General features: G+C 59.4%; 2 protein-coding genes and 1 long non-coding RNA gene across 15 annotated transcripts in view; 1 reads left to right on the top strand and 2 right to left on the bottom strand.

Moving 5' to 3' along the window:
- Positions 1-201: 201 nt before the first annotated feature.
- On the bottom strand, positions 202-3,127 carry RNF223 (ring finger protein 223). Of its 2 annotated transcripts, XM_072820203.1 has the most exons (3): positions 2,848-3,127; positions 2,394-2,444; positions 202-1,442 (listed from the first exon to the last, which is right to left on the bottom strand). In XM_072820203.1, the coding sequence occupies exon 3, from the start codon at positions 1,400-1,402 to the stop codon at positions 707-709; it is 696 nt and encodes a 231-aa protein (XP_072676304.1). In that variant the 5' UTR covers positions 1,403-1,442; positions 2,394-2,444; positions 2,848-3,127; the 3' UTR covers positions 202-706. The 2 variants fall into 2 exon arrangements, with proteins under 2 accessions (XP_072676304.1, XP_072676303.1); XM_072820202.1 differs by lacking the exon at positions 2,394-2,444.
- Positions 3,128-6,278: 3,151 nt separating this feature from the next.
- C3H1orf159 (chromosome 3 C1orf159 homolog) overlaps positions 6,279-16,353 on the bottom strand; it is a 33,719-nt gene continuing 23,644 nt past the window's right edge. For 6 of the 12 annotated variants that reach the window (XM_072820192.1, XM_072820193.1, XM_072820194.1 and 3 more), the window contains 8 exons: positions 14,688-14,763; positions 12,596-12,664; positions 11,701-11,862; positions 11,310-11,375; positions 9,884-10,018; positions 8,756-8,781; positions 8,630-8,660; positions 6,279-7,385 (listed from right to left, as the gene is read on the bottom strand). In XM_072820192.1, the coding sequence (XP_072676293.1) occupies positions 7,288-7,385; positions 8,630-8,660; positions 8,756-8,781; positions 9,884-10,018; positions 11,310-11,375; positions 11,701-11,862; positions 12,596-12,664; positions 14,688-14,763 (663 nt within the window). In that variant the 3' untranslated portion in view covers positions 6,279-7,287. The other 6 variants (XM_072820196.1, XM_072820197.1, XM_072820199.1 and 3 more) reach the window with 6 other exon arrangements.
- Positions 11,639-15,363, top strand: LOC140630295 (uncharacterized). The gene is made up of 3 exons (XR_012028068.1): positions 11,639-12,975; positions 14,127-14,278; positions 14,898-15,363. It is a non-coding gene; the product is annotated as an uncharacterized lncRNA (long non-coding RNA).

The following is a 16,353-nucleotide window of genomic DNA, read 5'->3' as shown; positions in this document are numbered from 1 at the left end:
TTCTGGGGAAGGAGGAGCCTATCCACAGCCCAGAGGGAGCAGGACTTGGACACCCTAGAACCTAGGGGTCTATCCACCCTAGGAGTTGCAGGGCTTTCAGTCCAGCAGGGGTGTCCTCTGGATCAAAGCTCTCTGAAATGGGGAGGGAAAAGCACAGTGGTGTGGGAAGGAGAGCACACAGGGTGAGGATGCCTTAACAAATGTGGATACAAAATACTTTATTTAAAAATGTACAGTTTGGGGTGGGCACTGGGGGACTGGGTCTCCTGCTACTGCCCTGTGCCCCCTTAGCACACCCACCCACAGAAGGGGCCAGCCCTACTTGGGGAAGGGGCCTGGGGAAGGAGCCATGGGTGAAATGTGAGAATAAAAAAGATGGTGAGTGCTCTCCTTTCTCAGCAAAGGGCTGCTAACACAGGTCATTCACAGTGTATAGGGAGGCAGCCTCATCAAGGCTATCTCCATGATGGGGGTTCGGAAAGTGGACACATAGGAGCCTGTGATTCTTGGAGGTCTCAGGGACCCTTTAGTTCATGCCATCAGGATTCAGCCCCACAGAGTAGGGGGAAGGTGAGCTGCATGGGATATGGGGTCCTCGGAGATGTTGGGGCTCCTCCAGGGGACTGGCTCCTAATGGCTGGCACACCCGTGACACCAGCTGTGGGCCAGGGACCCACAGCTAGAGCCGGGGCAGAGGTGGCTGACCTTAGTTGTCAGCCAGGGGCCTGGAAGAGAAGGCAGTGGCGGTGGTGATGGTGGTGGAGGGCCGGGGGAGGCAGTGCAAGTTCCCAGTCTTGAGCGCGCACTGCACGGGCCAGAGCACCACACAGAAGAGCACGAGCAGCAGAGCCGTGACCAGCGCCACACGCCTCCAGTCCCTGCAGCGTGCCCAGCAGCGGGCCAGGCGGCCCTGGCGGCGGGCAGGGCCCGGGGCGGGTGTGGGCGCAGTGGGCTCCGCAGGCTTGCTCAGGCCCACATCCACACACACGATGCCAGGCTCTCCAAGGCCAGGTACGGAGGGCGGCAGGCAGCAGCACAGCTTGGTGCCCTCCAGCCACACGGGCTCCTCCCGTCGCAGGTGTGCCGGCATCCTGGCCTGCAGCTGGTGGCTGGTGCGCAGTGCAGGGGCCCCAGCAGCGGGCACGGCTGTGGGCTGCCGGCAGAATGGGCAGGGCACAGCCTCGCCGCCGGGCCGGCCTGTTGGCTGGGCGGCCGCCAGCCGGGCCAGGCACTCCAGGCAGAAGACGTGCGTGCAGGAGAGCTCCTTGGGCGTCTTGAAGATGTTGTCATAGCCTGAGAAGCAGATGGAGCACTCCAGGGGGGAAGCCACCTTCTCTGAGCCAGGGGTGCTGGGGGATCTGGGCGCTGGGGCAGTAGGGCTGGTCCGACTGGGGGCTGACATGGCCGTGCCACACCTGCTGTCCTAATGACACAACTCTGAGCTGTGGGACAAACGGAGAACACAGTGTGTGATCACAGGCTGCCCCTTTCCTGCTGCCCTCGCCTCATGTCTCTTGCCTAGCACCAGCCCCAAAATCTCTGGGAGGACACTGCCCACCTGTGGGCAGCTCCAGAAAGTCCCCTCTGTATGAGAGTCAAGGTCTTTCTGTTCAAATTGCCATCCTGCCTCCCCCACCTCCTCACATTCCACGACGGGTGAGCATCAGGGGGTGCTCGAGTCCTGGCCAGCCCACAGAGGGTCTAAGCATGAAGACCATGTGCACAGGGTGTTGTGCTGACCGTTCAGTGGACACCTCCTGCTGGGCCTGTCCTACCTGGCAGTGCTGTCTGGACAGAAATAAAGTTGATAACAATGACCCACAATAGTGGCTATTGACGTCTGGGATCCGCCAGGCTGGGCCCGGGTCATGGGATACACGAGAGGGTTGGTGACTTAGCCAGGGTCCCCTGGCCAAGAGGTCAGCAGGACCTGAGCTCTCACTGGAGGAGTCAGGTGAGATGGGTTTGAACATGGATCCCACCGGCTTGCACACCTGATTGGTACACATCTGGTTTTTGGGCAGCGGTATGGCGGGCAGTGCCAGGCCTGGCTGGGTGAGGGTCAGGACTCCGGGGGCCAGGGTAAGCCTGCAGGCTTCAGGAAGTTGAGGAGGGCCTGAGCAGGGTGGGGGCCAGTGTCCCGAGGACGGTTTGTTTCCCAGCCTCGCCCAAACCTGTAGGGCCAGCTCGTCTAGCTAGTGATGAGGGCTTTCTGCTGGCCTCCAGGACCTAGTGATGCCCTTAACCTGAGAAGCAGAGGTGGAGCAGCCCCAGCCATCCTCTGGGATGAACCCTCACCCTGCAGGGTCACACAGGCTGTCGTCCTCCTGCCCCAGTCCCATTTCCACAGCAGACCCTGCCTCTGTCTCCCTGGCAAGGCTCTGGGGGCCTACCTGCTGACTGGGGCTCTGCTCAGCTCTGCCTCTTGCCCTGCCACATGGGTCCTGCCCAGAGGAGAACAGGGAGGAAGATGAAGGACAGACTTCGTGGAGCCCAGAAGGGCCCCCTAGAGGTGACCCTGACCCTCACTTGCTTGTTAGTCCAGGTGGGCCGGTGGAATGACTTTGTGGTGATGTGTCGTGAAGGTCTGGGCGTTGCTACATGATGACTCTGACCGCCATGAATCACAGTGACATTGCTGTGATGTCACGAGTGCTCCCAGCATTGCAACATGACATGTCACCACGCTCTGGGGATAGTGGTGGCCACAGGCTAGGCAGCGGTCTTGGCACAGTCTGGGGGGACCACATAATCAGTTCCTGGCGCTGAGATTCCCAGCCCCTCCCCAGAGGTACCGCCCCCTGAGCCTGTACGAGGGAGGGGCGGGTGCCGCTGAGCTGGCCTTACCTGGTGGCCGGGGGTCAGCAAGGCCTGCGCATGATCCTCTTGGCTGGCCACCAGCAGGCTGTGAGGCCCCAGCAGCGGCTGCTTCCTGTCCTCCGGGCTGGGCCAGCCTGTGCTCCACCAGGCAGGGGTCCCTCCACGGGGCTGACTGCCAGTGGCTGGGCTTCCTGGTGGTGCTGGTCTGGCAGGTGTGCCCTCTGCTCTGTCGCAGGCAAGTGGGTCTCGGGGGATGCGTGTGCTCTTCTAGACGCGGCGCACAGTCCGGAGCAGGTGTTGAGTTCTCAGGGTGTGGTTTCTGGCAGGTGTATTTATACACTCGAGGTCATGCAGGCCAGGGGGCGTGGCCTGGGGCCTCTGGGAGGGGTTGGCCTCCTGTCCTCGCCTGCCCTGGCGGGCTGGGCAGTGGAGGGCAGGAAGTCAGAGGTGACAGGTCAGAGCCTGTGGTGAGGCTGGGGGTCAGCAGAGGCTTCAGCAGCCTGGGCAGGTCTGGGGGTGCTGATGTCTGGGTAAAATCTCCCTCCGGCAGCCCCAGGGTGATGGAGCCGCCATTCCACAAACAGATCCACTCTCTAACTCTGGGTATACCTGATTGCCTAGGGGGACGTCCCTTCTGAGGGGCCTCCAAGGAGCACCCCCAATCTCAGCCTAGCTTGTCACCCCCACCCCATCCACCCAGCCTGCTTCCATGGCACCCCAATGTGCACATACGCAAGGGAACCCTCCACCTCTAGGTCCAGGGAATCGGGTGAGGGGTCAGGGCTGGGTACCCTTAAGGGGTGGACTCAGGGATCAGATTAGCCATGGGGCTGCTGGGACAGGAGCAAGGGCCCCAAAGCCCAAGGAAGCCGCCAACACAGCCAGGGGACCAGAAATCTTCCTGAAGAGGGGGTAACGGCTTCCGCCAGTCAGGGTGGGGTCCTTGCAAAGGCTTGGGCTAAGGAGGGGGTCTGGATGGAGGATGTGGGGGTTGGAGTGGGGACGGGGGTCTAGCCTGTGCCCCTCACAGCCCTGTTGCCACAGTTCTGACAGTGGGAAGCCTCCCAGAGGATCCAGCTCATGCGATGAGGTGTGCTGGTCAGGGGAGCTGCTCAGAGAGGAGGTGGGGGCTCAGCATGGGCCTGGCCCAGCTCGTTCATGATGGGGCTCTGGTTCCCAAGGGGACCATGAGTCAGGGTCACATGCTGCCTCCAGGAAGTATCTTCTGTCCCTCCTGAGGGCTCCTAGGAATACCAAGTTCTGAAGTCACTGGAGCTCCTAAGTGGACAAGTCAGTGCCCAGAGGCGAAGGGAAGGCCTGAGGAATGTGCCATCTGGGCGGTGGCCAGGCCTCCCTGCCAGGGAGCAGAGTACAGACCTCTGGCACTGAGATCCTGTGCTGTGTAGGCGCAGAGACTGTGCATGTTCTCCGTGTACATGGGCGTGTGCACATGAACAGGTTAACCTGGCTGTTTGAGCACGAATGTGCCTGCTCAGGTACAGGTGCATTCACATGTGTGAGGGGGGGGCATGGCTCTCAGCGTGTGACCCCGCAGCCTTGGTACTTGGCTGGGGACAAGACGAGGTCCCCAGTGAGCACTGCACCCCTGTCCATTCATGGCTCTGAAATGTGGGTGCCCTGATCCCCAAGACACCTGGGAGTTCTGGGCTGGACATAGAGGTTGTCCTTGGCCAGGTGCGAGGACTATATCTCCAAGGGGGTCCCTCTACTCCAGGACTGGGACAGAATGGCTTCAAACTCTAAGTGCTTCCAAGGACCCATGGAATGGCCACTGCATGAAAAGGCCATCAGGAGGCCTAATGGTGTGAGGGCTGAGCCCCCACCCATGCTTGCCCAGTGCTGGGTGATCTGTCAGCTGCTCTGCTGTCCCACCCATCAGCTGGGGACATGACACGGGAGACTCTGGGACATGTCCAGGCTGTGATTCTAATATGGGCAGAAATGGGGCCATGGTCTTTGGACAGGCTCAGCATGGCCCCATGGCATGAGGCAGCCCTGCCAGGATATCCCATGCCCCTCCTAAGCCTAGGTCTCCTAAGGTCAAACGGTGGCCCCTCCCCGACGTGCTGTGGCCAGCCCTGTCAGGCTGTCATGCCCAGGCTCCTGGCTGGGACCTCTGCTCACATCACCTCCTCAGGCCCCACAAGGTCCTGCCTGGGGTGGGGTGCCTCGTGTACCCATCCCCTAATGCTGGGTCATCCTTCCTCTTGCTGGCTTCTGACTTCTCAGCTCTCGGGGCTTCTCCTAGTGCTGAGGGAACTAGTGAGTGAGCTGCCAGCTGTGACCCCAGGACTGTGCCAACTGCCCATCCTCCCCATACCACATTCACCTCCTAGGGTGTGAGGGGCCCCAAAGCAGCTGACGTGGTGGGGGGTCAGAAGGGGACAGGTGCCCACCAGCCTACTCTGGCCTAAGCCAATGACCCCATAAATAGGCCTCATATGTGAGGGCTGGAGTCCAGGTAAGGACTGGCAGAGAATGGAGCACGGGATGGAAGGAGCAGCCAATCAGGGTGCCCCTGCAGATGCCCTGACCCTATCAGCTGCCCCACACCGGGCTCAGGTTCCCCTGTGCCCCACTGCACCCACTCATGTGCTTTCTCGACTGAATACCTGTCAGGGTCACAAGGCTGCTAAGTCCAGTGACCTTACTCCCCACTATTTGGGGGCCTCAAGGACAGTGGCACCCAGGCCCAGGGGATGCCCAGTGGCACAGGGAGGCTGGCAGGCTGGGGGCCCCAAACACCAGGCCACCGAGGCCTTGAAGGTCGGGAGAAGCAGATCTCGAGCATGGGAGCCAGAGGGGGCTGCAAGGTCGAATTCAGAGTTGTCTTTGCTGCCAAGGGTGGGACAAAGCTGAGGCTGGCTCAGGGGGGTTTGGGGAAGGGACATGGAGATGTTGGCCTCAGCCCAGGCTTCCAATCTGTACCCAGGGTGGGAGATGGACAAGGAGGTGGGGGCCCAGCCAGGGCCTGACTGGCTGGACCTGCTCTCCTGGTCACACATGGCTCTGCATTTCCTGTTTTGTCCCCAGATTGGCAGCCAGGCTTGGTGCTAAGTGGGAACAGGACAAGGGAATCCCCTCCCTCCCCAAGGGTCCACAGGATGGGACAGGCTCCCCCATGCTCAGAAACCAGGGGGATCTGGAGGGTTCTGCACATTCTCCCCTGGCTCCCAGCCCCAGCCCCCAGATTGGTACAGAGCGGCCCAGACCGCGGCAGCACCCGCTGTGGTCCCTGAAGCTGGCCGGGGGGTGGGGTCTGATCTTGGTCTCAACCTCCACCTGGGTCCCCTTCTCCTCAGACAGGGGGTGGGGGTGGGGCTGGGGAACAGAGGAAAGAGCGGCAGTGCCCACGAGGACCCGTTCCTGGTAAAGTGAGAGAGGTCCTGTCAGCCTGGCCAATGGCCCCCTCACTGAGAAACAGACCGAGCAGTAAGAACGGTGGAGGGAAGCCCTGAAGAGTTTATTGACACTGATTAAAGCTGGTGTGCCCGTCAGCTGCTGGGCCTGTCGTGGGTTCAAGTATCCGCAACCTGTCCATGCTCGGGCGGGCATCACGGTGCAGGAGGAGGTAGCAGCCCCGATGGAATCTGGGGAGGTCAGGGCCCAGCCCAGTGCGTGAGAGCTGCTATGACTGCTGCTTTCTCCTCGGGAACCAGCCAGTGCCAGAAACGCATCTCAGACCCAGGGCAGGGGGTCCGGGACCACTGGTCAGCACAGCCCTCCCCGGGGTCATCGACCCAGGCTCCCCAGGCAGTGGTCCAGGTACACGTGGCCCTAGGTAGACACGTCCCTCTGGGGGCCTGGCCTTGGTCTCCCATCGCTTCGGGTCCGTGTCTGTTCCGGGGGGGCAGGGCCCAGTGTGGGAGCAGGTCGAGGCAGAGACGACGGGGAGAGCAGTGTTCTGCTTAAAACTGACAGAAGTTGGGAAGAAACAGGAAATGCCTCTGCTGCTCCGGGAAATGTGTAGTCTTGGGCTTGGGGGGGGTCAGGGGGTCGTGCTACGGGACAGCCCCGTGGGCGCCTCCACCTTGGAGTGGCCAGTTCTCGTCCCTCACCTCCTCTTGTCCCTTGTCCGGGCACGTTCCAGAGGGGATGCGGGAGGCCCTGTGGTGCTGGGGGTGTCTGCCCACCATGGGCTCCGCGAGGGGAGTAGCCGAGCCCCCTGCTTGGCCAGACATGGTGCCACCCAGCAGTCTCTCCTCAGGGGCCCAGGCCCCATCTGGCCACGCTCTGGCCATGGCTCCCAGCCCCTCAGGCCGTGCAGCTGTTAGGGGGCAGGAGCTCCTTCGGGCAGCTTCCCGCCCAGCGTCCCTTGCTGGGACATCGCCATGCGGAGCCAGGGGCCGCGCCCACACCCGTCCTGAGGCCTTGCTGGGCAGCACCTGCCCCTTGTGCGCTGGGTCCTCTCCAAGGCGGTGTGCGGAGCGGTGGGGGGGCCCTGGGTCAGACGTTGCTAACCCGGGCCTCCACCGAGGAGATGGCTTGGGGGCCCACGTCCCTGTCCAAGGGCCGCTCGCGCCTCACATAGCGCGGCTTCCGCACTGAAACAGGGTCAGAGACAGGCAGGGTCAGAGCAGGGCCTGAGACAGGGAGGGTGGCCCTAGAGCTCCTGGCATGCGTGGGGAGCAGCCGAGCAGGGAGCCCCGGCCCGTGTGTGGAGCTGCCGCTGCTGACGAGCCGGATGCCCGCCCCACTCATCACAGACACTCAGTGCCCCTGCTCCTCAAGCCCCTCGGCCTGGGCAAGGGCCCTGCTCTCCTGAGACACGAGGCCCTGTGAGGTACAGCAGGGCCCACGTCCGAAGCCCCAGAACCTGCAAGTGCGACCTTACTTGAAAAAAGGGTATTTGCTGATGTGGTCAAGGATCTTGAAGGGAGATCCTCCTGGATTAGCTGGAGGCCCTACATCCTCACAAGAGGGAGAAAGAGAGAGGAGACCCGGGAGAAACCACGTGAAGACGGGAGCAGGGGCTGGTGTGGCCACAGCCCAGGGAGGCTGGAAGGGCAGGAGGGGGCGTCCCCTAGAGATGGGAGAGAGTGCCCCCCGCCCCCACCTGCATCTCTGACTTGTGCCTCCTGGACTGTGAGAGAATACATTTCTGTGATTTCAAGCCCCCCGTCTGTGGTTATTGGTCACATGGCCCCAGGAGAATAACACAGAGAGATGTAAGATGCATGTGCATATGGTGTCCCCTTAGAGAAAGCAGAGACAAGTACTCCCCAGAACACAGCACAGCCCGCCTTGTCCACACTGCAGACTGCTGCACTGACGGGGGAGGCCAGGAGACTCCCACTCATGGCCTGTAGCTGTGTGACCACGGGCCAGTCACCTAACCTCTCTGTACTCATAGTGTCATCTAAACGGGGTTGAATGTGTGCCTACACCTGGAATCGTCCAAGGTGGGGCACCTGGCCCAGTAACACTGCACTGCCAGCCCCTCCAGAGGGGCAGGGGAGGGCCTGACACCCAGACCAGCCCGCCCTCTGCACCCACCACCCAGGCTGAGCTGGGACTTGGTGATGGCTAAGCGAAGGCTTCAGGGGTGGCCTCAGGCCCTGTGCTGGGGAATCTCCTTCTCTCCTGACAGACTCAACATGTCAAGAATAAAAAGGAATAAAAAAGAAGAGGCAGGAGAGCCATGGATTGCAGGGAGACCTGGCCCGAGTCCCAAGAGCAGCAGGGCCGGGTGCCTGCAGAGCTCAGCCCTGCGGTGTCCCCGGAGATGGGCCGATCCCACAAGCAGGAGAATGTTGACATTTTCACCCTGAGATGAGGACTGACATACCTGAGGGCTGTGGCGGGGGGATCATGGCGGCCTTGAAAAGGAGAAAAGGCACAGTGAGAAGAGTGGGTGGCCCCCAGCAGAGGCCCGCGGCGTGGGGCACTGGGCCCATCCTTCCAGGTTACTTACGGCTTCGCCAGGCTGCAGAGCAGGGGCTGTGGGCAAACATGGGTGTCACCGGGAGGTCGCACAGGGGTCTCACCCAGGACCGGGGCCTCTTGCCTGGGGAGGGGGTCCACGGGGCTGCAGAGGCTCTTCCCCTGACTCCACACGCCCACCCAGCAGTGCCCGGGGTGCCTGTCCAGCTGCATTTCCCCCCTGCATTCAGGGTGAGGGCCCCCCAAGAACCCTGAGAAAGCTTCCCTCACAGGCCCTCTTGGCAGAGCGACAACCCAGCCCTCAGAAGGTACCAGCAGGTAAAGAGAGGGTACCACCCCCACCTCAAGGAGACCACCACCGTCCCACCCTGTGCACCTCCACGGGGAGGCTGCTATGCACCCCTGCACTCCTGGTGGCCACCTAGGCTGACCAAGCCCTGCCTGGGGGTGGTAGGGAGGAGAGACATGGAGCGGGCCTGCCCCAGCCACTGCAGCCACTCCAAGACCTCTCTGACCATGGCTGCAGAGCAGGAGTGCCCACACAACTGGCATGGGGGCCCAGCTCCTGACTCTCAGGACCTGGGAGCTGCAACAGCCCCACTGAGGCACCCAGCACTGGGTCTCATGGAGGCTGGGTGAGGAGACCCTGGCTAATCACCCACTGGCACTATCCCCTGAAGGGTCAGATCTGTTGGCCGGGCCATTTGCCTTGCACACGTGAAGGCATAGCAGGAGTGACACCGACTCTTCCAGAGGGAGGCAGGTCTGGTGTCCAGTCCCAGGGCAAGCTGGGGCAGTGTGGGGCCCCCCAGTCTCTGCACCAGCCTGCCCACCCCATTCCCAGGGCGCAGGATAGGGAGAGGACACAGCTGGCTGGGGGAGCCGCGGGCAGGTGGACCCAAGACCAGGGATCAGCAACCCCGCCATAATGCCCTGAGGTGGGGTCATGCCAATACCTTTCCTTTGAGGGCCCCACAGAATCCAAGGGAAGCCTCCCCAGGATGAGGCTGCCCCTCTTATTCTGACAAAAGAACCACATGACAACCAAGTCCCCTTCTTATTGTTTTGTGAGGAGTCCTTAGGGCTGACACCCCTTCCCTGCGTCCCCCAGGCAGTAAGTGGGCATGCGCTCTGGTCCTAGCGTGGCAAGATGGAATACCTTTGTTTCTCCCGTAGAAGACCTTGGGGAGTTTACTGGTACGCTTCAGGTAGAAGAACCCAGCCACCGACAGGATGAGGCCAGAGCTGATGAAGAGGGTCCCCAGGAAGAGAGAGGCTGCCACCTGAGGGCTCCCTGTGAGCAAAAGGAAAGGCTGCCAGTGACTGCCCTGGGCGGGCTGCATTGGACAGGGGTCTCCAGGATTCCCATGCACACCTGAACCCTCACAGGGTCCCACACAGAGACCCACACACCCAGCTATGGGGCTACAGGGATTCCAGGCCTGGGGTCCCCAGCTCCTTCCTGAAGACCCAGCGCACACTGTGGGGTGCCACATATCCCCGGCTGCCAGGTCAAAGCCTTCAGGGCAGAGGCAGGGGTTCCCCGTAACACCCTTGCCTCCTGGGAGCTTGTTCCTCGTTCCCAGATGGCCATCTTTACCTACACAGGGTCAGGATGGGCTGGTGGGCCCCTGGCAGGGGCCTCTGGGTGGTAGTTGTGGGGAAAGTGCTCTTCAATGTCTATGGGGAGGTGACTTTCTGATCTTGAAACCCAGGCATGAGGTGTGGCCACAGCTATGCTAGAACCTGGGAGGTAGTGAATTCCAGCTAATTTGCCATGTCCTGCCCCAAATTTGCTGCAATGAAAACAGGCTCTAGAGCCAGACCTGCTGGTGTTCCTCTGTTGGTACCCTCACTGCCAGACCCAGCACGGTGTCCCAGGAGGTCATGGCCATCTGTGCTGACCCCACCCTAGAATTGCTGCTCTGGTGACCAGCCAGTGTGAGGCCCTGGCTGCTGGGCCTGAAACTTGTGCAGAAAGCCAGAGCCCTCAGTCTGGGTCCAACACGCCCTCTGCCTCCATCACAACCTGGTCATCTGAGAAGAGGAGGTGACCCCTCCTGGGGCGGGTCCTGCTCCCTGACCACAGTGGCCCCCATGGCAGGGTCATGCCCCCGTGGCTGGGTAGGCTGCATCTCAGATAGGAGGGTCCCATGTCTGCCCCTGAGCACCAGGTTTGTGTGCCTGGCATGCAGTGCATGCAGGATGAGTGCCATATCCTCAGAAGAGCCGCAGGGGAGGGGGGCAAGGGGACCTCAGGGTGCCCTCCCATCTCCAGAGAACCACATGCACATCCTGGGTTCCCATGGACTGAGGGGCTGGGTGGGCCAGGATTGAGGCAAAGGGGGATGTGTGAGGGCCAGGGCTGCCTGCCCATGCCTAGTGAGCCAGCCCTGCTCTGTGGTCAGGCTGAGTTCCTGTCCATAGATCTCCTACCTGGAGTGCAGTGTGACCTTGGCCGTGGCTGTGGCCCTGCTGAGGCCAGCGTAGGTGGTCAAGTGCACGGAATGCCAGAGATGATGACCCCTTCCTCCACCAGGACCTGGGCAGAGGTCCTGCTCTGATCTGCTGAGCCAGGGACTTACCAAGATTCGGCTGTCCGGGCGTCCCCGCACTCCTGTTCATCGGGAACTGTGCACCCCAGCCAGCGACTGTGGGGAAGCAGAGCTGTCAGTGTTGCCAGCTCCCCAGGCAGCCCAGAGCCATGGGCAGATGTGGACCATGCAGGGGACCCCACTGAGGACCCCCAGGGAGCAAGAGACACAGCCCAGAGGGGAATCACAGACCAGAGGCCAGGAAGGGAAGTGGCCATGGAGACGGAGCTGCCCTCACCCTATGGCTGTCCTGCAGGGACAAGAAGACTCAGGGAGAGGGGACCGGGCGGGCAGGGTGGGGTGGGGGTGTTCCCTCGACAGACAGTGGTCCAGGGTGAGGAGGGCCACCTGCTGGTGTGGGGACAAATAGGGTGACGCCCACCCGTTCCTCCAGAACTTGGAGATGCAGCCCCTCGGTGGGAAGCAGGCCATGTGGGCCTGGCGGGGGGTGCAGCAGGGCGGCCACTGCAGGCAGAGCCATAGGTGCTGTTCGTGCAGCGGACACAGCTGACACTGCCGTCCTCATTCTGGTGTCCGTAGCAGCCTGTGCAGGAGACAGAGACTCAGCACCCCGCCACCCACACCAGTACATGCCTCCAGGGAGCTTTTCTGCATTGAGTTTGTGATAGGACAGTTCATCAGGAATGCTAATGGGCTTGTTCTGGAAGTCTGGGTGGAATGGCACATTCGATTTCAGAAAAAGATGCAAGCTTGACTGGAGCCACACCAAGCTCTCACCCAGGGGCTCCTGTAGGCTCCTTTCCTTGGACATCTTGTAAAACACTCCAGAGAAACTGGGAATCTGAGACAGGCAGGTGCCATGCAGTGGCCTTGTGCTCTAGAGAGGACCCTGGCAGCCGGACCACGGATGTCAGCCCACCTCCACAGGTGCCACAAGGGACCAGGCTCACCCCCATCGGTGGCACCGTCTGCAGCCCAGGTGTGACCCCTGCCCTTCTGTTGCCCCTTGCCCTGGGGAGGTCCCAGATGGCTGCTGCCACCAGCAGCCCTGGCCCCCCCCCAACCAGCGGTTAACAGATAGTCCACTTTGCCAACTAGCTAGGGCACCCCTTAAGGGCAGGAACTGTGACTCATACCTTTATTTTTTAACATCCCAACATTTAGCACAGAGGCTGCAAATACGTGCTTGTCTGATACTGAGTACCAGTACTGAGCTGCCCCTGAATGCTAGTGCTGGTGCTGGGGGCAGCGTCCAGGGACATGCCACAGACCACATGTCCTTCATAATGAATTTTACTGATGTTTAATCTACTCACAATGTGTCGTGGTGAGAAGACCTTTCTGCAGGGACAACCAGCGGATGGCAGAGCCTGAAGATTGCGATGCTGTGGGCAGACAGGCCTAGCACTGCACCAGGGGCCTGGGAACAGGAGCCTGGCACAAACCTGGCACCAGGGCAGCGGATCTCCTGAAAAGCACCCCTCTGAATGGCTTTGAGTAACTGGGCAACGCTACCCGGGGCTGCCGGCCGCGAGGAGGCCCTGGCTGGGCTGCTGTGTGCAGGGACAAGGAACAGCTAGAGAGCCGGGACTGGTGACCAGGAAGACTAAGGAGCTAAGGGTGACTTGATGAAGCCAATGAAGCCCCTTTGAAAAACCATCTGATATCTGGCTTAACTGGCTTCCCAGCCTTACAGGTGAGTAAGGAAGGTCACTTCTGGGCAAGTCCAGGAAACAGGATATTTGACTTTGAGAAGAGAGGAATTCACCCAAATCTATGGGCATTGTGGCTGAGGTCTGATGGCGAGTCCTTGGCTTGGTCCCCCAACCCCGGAGTCCAGTGGAGGATTCCTTGTGGGAAAGGTCCAGCAAGGCAGACTTAGAGTCTTACGTGGTCAATCACTAGTCTTGCTGCACTTATGTAGATGATCAGGCCACGTTCAATGAGGCTAGACTTATTTTAAAAGCAAATTCGTGTCTCACTATGATTATCTTTGGTAGAAGTGGGGGTGACTGTGTCTGTGACGCATCTGTGTGGGTATCAGACTCCTGCTTGTCGTGTCTGACATTCTGTTACCTGCCTGTAAGCTGCACTGGCTCCTGCATCCCTCCAGTCTCTCTTCCAATGTTTGGCTACAACTCTCCAAACTAACACTCCCACCTTCCTCCCACCCTTCTGACTGGGAATCACGATGAAATAAAGCTGCCCTTTCCCCCAGAGCCCTGCGAACTGAGGCCTCATGCCTGCTGCTGTGTGGGCCACTCAGAAAGTTCACAAGAAGCACCCCCTGGCCTCACCAGGGACAGGGCAACCCCGGGATTCCTCAGACACTCTCACTCCACCTAAATTGGCTTTGAGTCCAACATCTAGAAGTATACTGAGCTGACTGCCCTCTAGACTCAAAAACTAGACTTATGATTTGCTCCAACTGCTGACATTTGTTTTTATTTCCATAAAAACGCTTCTTACCAAGGACCTGATTACTCGCACCACACAGAGACTTAATGCTGGAGGAGGCCTGCCTGCACGCCGGCTCCTGACACCAGCGCATCAGCTTCACGGGCCTGAGCACTGCCAGGCTCGGGCCCATCGGCGAGGCATGCGACGGCGTGCTCACACCCCTGTTTTTCATCTGGTTCCATCTATGCCTTTTCCACCCCTTTGCTGCTCTTTTATCTCACAAATTCCAATCCAATTCTCTCTGCAGCTACCAACTTGGCTTTTAGTGTGTGAAACTTTCTGAAGATAAAGTTGCAAATGGAACTGAGGGAAACCAGAATATGCCTCTTTCACACACAAAAATATTTTCAGCCAACGGCTCTGACCTTCCTTTTTCTCCCCGAGAAGCAGGAGACAGGACTCCGTGGAGGACGCCCATGCAGTGGGAGGAAAGATATACATACACTCACTGCCAGAGATGGAGAGTCGGGCGTCCCCATCTGCCTGCAGCCAGCACGCCACTGCCCTCCTGCAGTCCCCTCTCCCTGCTCAGCCTGTAGGTGAGCACACAGGCTTGTTGTGCCCCTCCTCTGGATCTCAGATTCTCGGGGGGCCCCCGTGTCATGTGAAGCTTATGTTAAATCAGTCTGGGGGCTCGTCCCCCCTTAATGGCCCTGCCAGGGACCCTAAGAGGGACAAGCAGAGTCTCACCTCCCCCACACCTCCCACTGCCCAGAGCCAGGCCCCTCATGGGGTCCTGCCACCACCCGCCGGCCAGAAGGGGGGCTCCGATGGGATCCTGTCACCTTCCCGCTGCCTCTGACCAATCTTCCGCCCCTCACCCCAGCTCCCAGGCATGTCCAATGTCCTTCCTGAGGGGCCTGGGTGCCTGTTGGCTCATAGCAGGCATGGTGACCACTGCTCTCATCTCCAAGGCTCATCAAGGTCAGCTTGTGCCAAGCAGCTTACCTGGACCACACAGGCCTGTGCCCTGGCAGGTGGTGTTAGTGGCCAGCATGTCCACACAGCATTCAGGCTGCTGACCCTGCGGGGGAGATGGCTGTGAGTTTCTAGACCCCATAGCCCGGGGCTCAGCAGGACTAGCAGGCCAGGCTGAGAATGGCATCCTACTTCACAGGCTTGACCCAACACTCACGGCTCTGCCTCTTCTAACTTCAGAATCAGGTGGCCGCTTCCTGGCTTCCCAGAGTGAGGTGAGGACACAGCAACAGCACATGAACACCTCCTGGGACAGAACTTCGTGTCGCCAGTGAGTGTTTGATGACTGAATACACATTGAAGCATGTTTCTCAGCATTCAGATTCCCAAGAGCCAGATAGAGGGGACCCCTTGGGGATTCTGACCGGCCCTGGGTTGGGGCAGCCCTGGTGAGGCAGGGAGTGGTCCTGGGCTGTGAGTGGTCTCTCCACTGCCTGCCTGACCATGCAAAGCCTCACCTGGGAGGTGGTGGAGGTGGTGGCCCTTTCTGCAGGTGGGTCTCTCGGTCTGAGGGAGAGCTACTGCCACTCACCCCTGTGGACTACAAGAGGATATAGGGTAAAGCACTTCAATCCGAAAAATGTATAGGCATACTCGGTGACACTGTAGATTCGGTTCCAGAACAAAATAAAGTGAATCAAGTGAATTTTCTGTCTTCCAGTATATGTAAAAGTTATATTTATACTGAACTATAGTCTCATAAGCATGCAATTGCATTGTTTCTAAACACAACCTACATGCCTTCATTAAATAATTCACCATAGGATGCCTGGGTGGCTCAGCAGTTGAGTGTCTGCCTTTGGCTCAGGGGGTATGATCCCGGAGTTCAGGGATCAAGTCCCACATCGGGCTGCCTGCATGGAGCCTGCTTCTCCCTCTGCCTGTGTCTCTGCCTCTCTCTCTGTGTCTCTCATGCATAAATAAAATCTTTAAAAAAATTTAAAAATAAACTTCACCACTAAAAATGCTGAACATCACCCAAGCTTTCAGCAGGTCAGTGTCACTGACCACAGGTCACCGTAACAAATACGATAGTCATGAAAAAGTCTGAAACGCGAGAATTACCAAAATGTGGCACAGAGACATGATGTGAGTGCATGCTGATAGAAACATGGCACCAATAGGTGTGCTCAACATAGGGTAGCCCCAGACCTTTAATTTGTAAACAGCATATCTGTAAAGTGCAACAGAATAAGCGGGTGCCCAGAACAAGGTGTGCCTGTATGTTATTCACCACTTGCCAGATGGTGGCTTTGAAAATTAAACAATTAAAGGTGTTAAACCCTACTCCAGTGCCACATGTGGACTACTTCACAGGAAAAAGCAGCACATGATTTTCTAGACTGTAATAAAATAGGACGATAAACCCAGGCACTCACGGCCTCCCTGGTGAGGCATGTCTGCCCTTTGCTCCCCAAAAGATAGTCACCCCAGGGTCCTGGCTGCTCCACTGACATTCTCAGCAATTCCATGGATGCCCTCCACCAGGGATTTCCAGTGTGGCCCCTGCAGAGGAAGTGCCCAGACCAGGGCAGGTTGTAGGGTGTGAACTCACGCCTGCTGTATGCATGTGTGGGCATGTACTGAATGGGAAACAGATATGCCAGGTGCTGGCATTTACAGGACCAGACTTGAG

This window comes from Canis lupus, chromosome 3, assembly GCF_048164855.1.
Source record: "Canis lupus baileyi chromosome 3, mCanLup2.hap1, whole genome shotgun sequence".
Lineage (NCBI taxonomy): Eukaryota > Metazoa > Chordata > Mammalia > Carnivora > Canidae > Canis > Canis lupus.
This window is presented reverse-complemented; position numbering and strand designations above follow the sequence as displayed.

What these genes read in the sequence shown, in the direction of transcription:
- RNF223 (XM_072820203.1), bottom strand. Translation starts at nt 1,402, where the DNA reads ATGTCAGCCCCCAGTCGGACCAGCCCTACTGCCCCAGCGCCCAGATCC.